The sequence below is a fragment of the Falco naumanni genome, chromosome 6 (genome assembly GCF_017639655.2).
Source record: "Falco naumanni isolate bFalNau1 chromosome 6, bFalNau1.pat, whole genome shotgun sequence".
Taxonomy (NCBI): Eukaryota; Metazoa; Chordata; class Aves; order Falconiformes; family Falconidae; genus Falco; species Falco naumanni.
In genome coordinates, this window is record NC_054059.1 from 38,707,370 (window position 1) to 38,714,427 (window position 7,058).

The 7,058-nt window shown below is 40.4% G+C and overlaps 1 protein-coding gene across 5 annotated transcripts in view; it reads left to right on the forward strand.

Moving 5' to 3' along the window:
* RNASET2 (ribonuclease T2) overlaps nt 1–5,730 on the forward strand; it is a 28,872-nt gene extending 23,142 nt beyond the window's left edge. For 4 of the 5 annotated variants that reach the window (XM_040598218.1, XM_040598219.1, XM_040598220.1 and 1 more), the window contains exons 8-10: nt 413–458; nt 668–742; nt 3,184–5,730. In XM_040598218.1, the coding sequence (XP_040454152.1) occupies nt 413–458; nt 668–742; nt 3,184–3,375 (313 nt within the window). In that variant the 3' untranslated portion in view covers nt 3,376–5,730. Of the gene's footprint in view, nt 1–412; nt 459–651; nt 743–3,183 lie in introns of all 5 variants that reach the window. The other variant, XM_040598221.1, reaches the window with a different exon arrangement.
* Nucleotides 5,731–7,058: the final 1,328 nt, after the last annotated feature.

A 7,058-nucleotide genomic window follows, 5' to 3' on the forward strand; every position in this document is an offset into this window, starting at 1 on the left:
AGCCTCACAAGTCTGTTTCCATCCCTTCTTGGTGGCCAGAGCGTAGGGGTGTGGCTCGAGACAGGGGAAAAGAGGCAATTAAACTGCATGTACTGCCACTCAATGGAGTATTCTGAAGGTTCAGTAAATAACAATGATACAGCCCTTTCCCCTAGCCGTGTCTGAAGACTTGACTCCCCCAGCTCCTCAGATTAAGGCAGGGGAGAGGGTTCTTCCTGACCCTACTGAGTTGGATGGGAAGTAGCCTTTCAGAAAAGGGGAGTCTTTCCTAGGCTTGGTAGTGGATGGAAGGCAAGTTTCCCTTCCTCCCCATTGTTGTGATGATTCTCACTAAGATTATCTGTTTACCTAATGACTATGAAGTTATGTTTGCATACAGGAACTGTGGAAAAATGTTTTGTCTTTGTTTCAGTTGTCTCCTGAAAGCTGGGATAAAGCCAAGCAGTTCGTATTACCAGGTAAGAGGCAATCTTTTATAAAATAAAATCACGTGCAGGTACTTTTTTTCATCAGGAGTCATGTAATTTCTAGAGAATAAGTGATCTTTTTTAAATTGCTCTTTAACATTCTGATTTATCTAAAAGTTTTTGTGAACTTAACGAGTGTGGGAGCTGTTGGAACACGTGCTAGTGACTTATTAATTTCTTTAAGCTTTTTAATTTTTCAGATGACTGCCATAAAGGAAACTCTTACGAAGTTTTACGGTGTAACACCAAAGATCCAATGTCTTCCTCCTGGAGAGGTAAAAACTCCAAACACACACATATACAGAGCCCAAACCCTGCAAAATCAAAAAAACAAACAAAAAAACCTCCAGCCAAACAAAAGACCCAACAACTTTTTTAAAGACTACTTTTTATCAAAAACCAAAAGCAAAAATAGAGTGAAAAATCTTCAGCATGGTGAAACTTAGGTCTCGGTGTTCCTTGTGTAATCTCTTTGCAGATTAGATATTGCTCAGTTCTTGGAGTTGAGTTCATAAAAACGTTGCTTACATACTGGCATCACTGAGTTCAGCTTATATTACTGTTGCCACAGCCTTTTCTTAATGCAGAAAAATTGTTAGTCAGGAAGTGTCCATTCTTCACCTAGTAACTTTGCTGTTGGTATACATACTCAGAAAGTAGGAGCGCTGGGTTTTAAAGTTCTCTTTGTCTTTAAAAATTTGAACCTGCGTCTCCTGCATGTGCTGTAACCACCATGCTAGAGGTACTGCAGTAACTGAGTACTTTTCAATCCTCCTGCTAGGGCTTAATTGCCATATAGCAAATTACTGTAACCAACAAGAGCGAGCTGAATGGAGCCAGTGACTGTCAGCCCTGACAAAGGTACTGCCTGTCAGCAGCAGTCTTTCCTTCGCAGGGCATCGCTCGTGTTCTGCATGAACTGCCTCCATGGACAGACTTCTTCAGAAATAAAGCAGCCCGGAGGCTCTTCTCTGAGGTTGTTCTTAAAAGCCTGTACCTAAAGAGGTAGAAAAAGGCATTTTGGGCTTCACTGTGGTTCAGGATGACTATATTCTTTCCTCTCGAGCCAACAGTGTCTAGAATTTCCATTTCTTTCTACTTTTCCTTGCCAATGATTATACTGTGAATCACAATCCAGTAGAGAAACACACAGATGCTGTAGCATAAAATACAAGCCTCCGTATCGAAATCAAAATGCCTTTGGAGGAACAAAATAGTATTTTGAGCAATTAAATGGGTAGGCTGCATAGCTGTTTCTTCCCTTTTTCAGCTAGGTTTCTTTGCTTTTATCCAACAGGAAAACAAAAAACCAAACCCAAAAGATAGCTTTCCCTCTTATGAGTATTTCCTTATTATCTCAGCTTGATAAAAGTGGTTTACTACAAAACACTTGGCAGAGTTATTGCCCATACACAGACAAGTTTATGAAAAATTGCCAAGATACAGTTGAAGTTCAATAGCTTCTGTGTTGTTAGCTCATTTACTTTAGTAGTGCTCTGAGTTTTTTATGCTCAGATGTTTCTTCATGTGAAAAAGAATTCTAGGTTACAGCATTTTCAAAATGTATTTTTAAGTTACTGTAAGCAATGGAGGAATGTGAGTTGGATGTGGGTTGCACACTCACCCACCTTTTGATGTTGCAGAAATACAGAGCTAACACAGACTCCAGTTTCTAGCTCTGTTCACTGGAGTTCTGCCATTGCTTTTAGTGCAGTTGGGGTACTGCTCAGATTATGTGGAAGTAATTTAAAGCTTGAGTCTCCTGTGCTTAACAGCTGAATCTAATGGGTAATAGAGAGGAAAGAGTACACCACAGCTGTTTGAAGATAACCCAATTCAGAGCTCCAGCCTTGTCAATGCCTGAAGTGCGTTATGGAGATACTTTGATATTTAAAACATTACACATTTGCTGTGTTCTTAAATTTCTTAAAAAAACCCACACCCTAAACAAAAAATAGCCCACCAAAACCCAAAGAAACCCCAACAGTAAAAAACTCAATCACAAACAACAAAAAAATACTCCACCACAGTTACTTTTGTCTTGTATGTGTATTTTGGTTCGGCTCAAAGGTTTCAAAACCAGTTTTTTCCTACCATACATTTTGTCACACCTGAGCATTTTGGGGGATTTTTGTATAATCTTCTGTCCCACATGAAAGGCTTCCATGCCTGTCTGTCTTATTCGTGGCCAATATTTTTCTTCCTAACCTGTCCTGTAGTCCAAAAAAGACATTTCTGCTACTTTTGACAGCTTGCTTCTGTGTTCTTTTCAGTAAAAGCTATTACAAAACCAAGTTTCTTTGCTCCTTTTTGGAGAACTTTCTTTGCCTCAATTCCCATCCTGCTACAAGAGATTTGGTGAAAGGTGGCTTTCAGGTTACACATACCTTTCAATATTCAGAGTTCAGCCATAACTCATCAGTAAGGTGAACAGCTTCTGTGTACTGTGCAGATTTGATAAATGGCAAGATAATCTGTGTCGCGGCATTTCATAATGAGACTGGTTTGGCAGATTCCCCATGTTGCTGAATAATGTTGGGATGTGTTTTGTTTCTGTCCATCCAGAGCGGATACCTCTGGTACCCGTCTCCTTCACATTTTTAAATGGCAAATACACAAATAAGCACTACTGTATTCTATAGATAAATAAATTCTTCAGACATACTGCCTTATTTTCTTCTCCCCATTAAGCTGATCTCATCCCTCATGTTTCTAGGGTGAAAAAGCACAAACAATTGGTCAGATTGAATTCTGCTTCACCAAAGAACTGCAGCTGAGAAACTGCACAGCACTGGAGGGTGAATCTGACCCAGTGCAGGCTGACTTGAAGCTTGGAACTGAGGAATTGTCTGTCTGCAGTGACTCTCTCCCAACCTATTATCCTTCACAGGTCCAAGATCACAAATGAAGCCATAAGAGTTTGAAAAAGTTTTTAAGGAGCAACAAAACCCAAACCCTTAAACATTGTATCTTGGAAAGTGGCCTTGACTTAGCAATATTCCAAAGCCCTGTCCAGATTGCAGGCATGCTGGGAAGATTTCTGCTGGAAAACATACTTCTTTCGCCATTAAAGGAGAATGGTCCACATTGTATTATCAGTTACACAGGCTAAAGTATTGAATTGTTGCTTGGATATTGATGAGATCAGAATCTGATTTACAGCTTTGCCTGGACTTTTTGGTTTGCTAATGTTTAGAATCAATGTTCAAAAGAGAACTGTGACTTCTTAGTTAAATCTGCCACTTCTTGGTTTCTTCCAGTGAGTTGGGGAATTTAAGTTGTTCTTTGTTTTGAAAGAATGCTTGTCTTTCTGAGATTACTTTCTTCTCAAGAAATTGTCATCTAATGTAAACAAAAAGAACTTGGAGACCTGTCAGAAGATCCTTTCCCAGACATAATACCCACTGCCTTGTGTAAGTTTCCTCTCCAGAAGTGCTGAACAGAGGCCAGGTCCTCTGAGGCATTAAACCTTTCATCACTCAGGAGATCACGGTGGACCAAAGATGACAGCTTATGCATAACTACATAGTGGATGAAGTAACATTCATCAGGTTTTAGCATTTCTGCGTAAAGGTCCTCAGGAAGACTATTTGTAGCCTTACTTATTCTTTGATTGATTTTGCTACGGTAGCTTGATACAGTCTTGAAAAACAGCCAATCTTAGAACTTAACTTGCTAGTGTAGGAAAATGTTAGGCCCTAGAAGTATGTTGTTATTAATTTTTCATTGTATTTGAACATTTAGCATTACCACAGAAGTGTGAGTGCCTGCACTTTTATTCAAAAATGATTGTCACATAATCACTTTGTTCCAAGAAACAGCTTTTTATAGGTGAAACAGCAAATACCACAGGATTTTCAGTGAGAAGTACAAATGTTAGCAATAGTGCATCTCCACCCCATAATAATAACATGCCACAAAGTTGCACGTTTCCAAAGGGGACAAAATTTGGGAGTAACCCTGTACTTTTTTAAACTTTCTCTTCATCTCTTTCAGATAGTACTTAGACAGTACATCGGTTTTGAGCGGACTAAATAGAGTGCAAACAACTTAAAACGGACATTAATTTACAATTCACATCATAAGTTGATTTTTTTAAAAAGAAGCAAGACTCACCTTTTCCTCAAAACTGTGCTATTTTTTTAATGGTTTGGATTTTTTTTATCCTTGGAAGTCCTTTGTTCTTCTTTTCCTTTCAAGGTTCTTGGGGTGCAATGCCATATCCTTGCTTGTTAAGCTAATTAGCAGTGAGGGAACTGGAAACCTAGGCTGGTAACTACCATCGACCATCTCATAAACATCTTGCTGAGTGCTTTTCAGTCACCAGTTCAGTTATGAACACAGTCCTTAATTAAAACAATAGACTTCTCAAAATCTCACTATAAATATTGCCACCTTGGATGAGCAGGTACAGTATAAAAACATCCCACGAAATCCTCAGCAACATGCTGTGCTGCTGCCAAGTGAGTGATTGTTGGGTTTGCTTATTTTTCTGCAATTTTAATTCCTTGGTCCTCTTCACGTTAGAAGAAAAGCTGAAACTTGGAAGCAATGGTGGCATTGGTTCTTGCACAGACACATGCTTAATGGAAGCTCAAATCAATGGCCTAATTTTTTATTTTTAATTGCAGTATAAATTATATATTTTTTTTTATGAACCACATAATGCTTAGGGAGACAAAATATACATTATGAGTTCTCTGCAGTTCAAATGTAATGCATTAATTTAAGGAAAGCCAACAACTGCAAATAGGTACTTTGCGCGGAAGTGACAACAGACACTTAACAACATCCACAATGTGAGGCTCAAAGTAAACCTGATTCTTGCCAAATAGTCAGTGGATACAGACAAGAGTTAGAAATGACCAGCCTCTGCAGTAAGTAGATCATATAGCTTCCATGTGGTTTTGAACTTCATTTTCAAATGCAAGAAATGCGAGGGACCTGCTAAGTTTTAAAACTTTGAGGAGAAACTAGTATAATCTGAAATGAGAAAGGGAGAGGAAGGGAGGGAGATGGCAAATGCAGCAGCATGCTAAACAACAGCCTGCAACTGAGTAAAACAGGTCTGATGTTAAGTCAAGGTTGGCTAAAAATAACCTCACAGACTCTGAGGTTCTGTTTAAAGGACATACCTGAGGTACTGCATTAACAAAACCACACACGTTCTTTTAATTGTACCGATGTTATTAAACATTAGATTTTGTAATTTGCTATGATTAATTTATTAGTAGTAGTAATAAAACACTGTGTATGACTGCCATTGCTTGGGTTTTGACAATCCCACCTCCCTAGCTTCTAGGAAGATAAAAATGCCTTTTAAAAGCTACTGACTGATTTTTATGCAGAGAAGTGCCAAGACACTGTAAAGTTTTAAGTGATACGTTTAAGGGCTATGTCTGGATGTGGGCAACCAGGAGAGGTGAATGAATGGTGGCACTGGTTCAGATCAAAGATCATGTCCTTTGTTCTCTCTAGCAATGGCTTACAGCCAGTTACCAGCCTTGGCGGTTGCTTTTCATCAGAATGTATAATCTCAAGGGTTGGACTAACACAATTTAAATACAGGAGTTAAACATAGGTATATTGGGAGCCTTAAAAATCACTTCAGTTCTTAAAAGTGTCACTCACTTTCTTAAGCAAAATAAAATCTGTCAGCCTTGAAGATTCAGTATAGCCTGGGGAAGATGTGGGCTATATTCTTTTCTGCATCATTGAATAAATTAGGTAAATCCCTGCAGGGGTGTTTGTGCAGTCTCAGTGCTCTATAACACTAATCAATTCCACAAAGGGAATTAGCTTGTTTATACTGTTTGTCCGAGTGCCCTCATGCAAAATGCATAAGCATCCCATGGCCCATAGGTTAGAGCAGGGGCTGTCTGTCCCCTTTCCAAGGACAGTTTCTCTAATACCATGGGAAGGTTCTCTTCTCTCATTCTCTCACTGTTTTCCTGGCCTGCCCTGAGCCCTTCTCGGCTGCACAGGAGCCCAGCTTCAGCCAAGTTTACGATGTGGAGGGAAATACAAGATTGGAAAAAACAATTTCTAATCAGTTTCTCTAGGTAGCTACCCATGCATGTGTATGTTGTACTGAAAGCCATGTCTGTCTCTCCCTACCAGCAGCCGGCTGCTCTGCCACTGCCAGCAGGAGCAGGAGATGGGAGAAGCAGAAGGGTCTTCTCCCCATCTCCCTGGTTCTTAGTGGGGGCAGCAACCAGTTGCTGTTGCCCAGTTGATAGGTAAAGATACTTTTGCAGGCTGAAATGGAGGTGGCACAGGCCTGTGTCCTGTCCCCACTCCACTCTCAGTAGCTGGCGAGCACGGAGCTGCGCTGCTGCCCATCAGAAGGAAAAAAGCGGCAGCAGGACCGCAGTACCCACGCAGCAACATCAACACACTGTGAGTCGAGTCCCACCGAAGTGGACAGCCTAGGTGTCTAGAGCAGCAAAGCGGCAGCTGCTGGCTTTTGCAGTGGGAAGGGGGATTTTCATAGGGGTGGGTTCTTGAATTTAGTCACCTCATTTCTGGTGTGGTTGTGCTTCAGGCTGTTGTGCGTTTTTTGGGTCTGGCTCTGAGCACCATTGAGCCAAA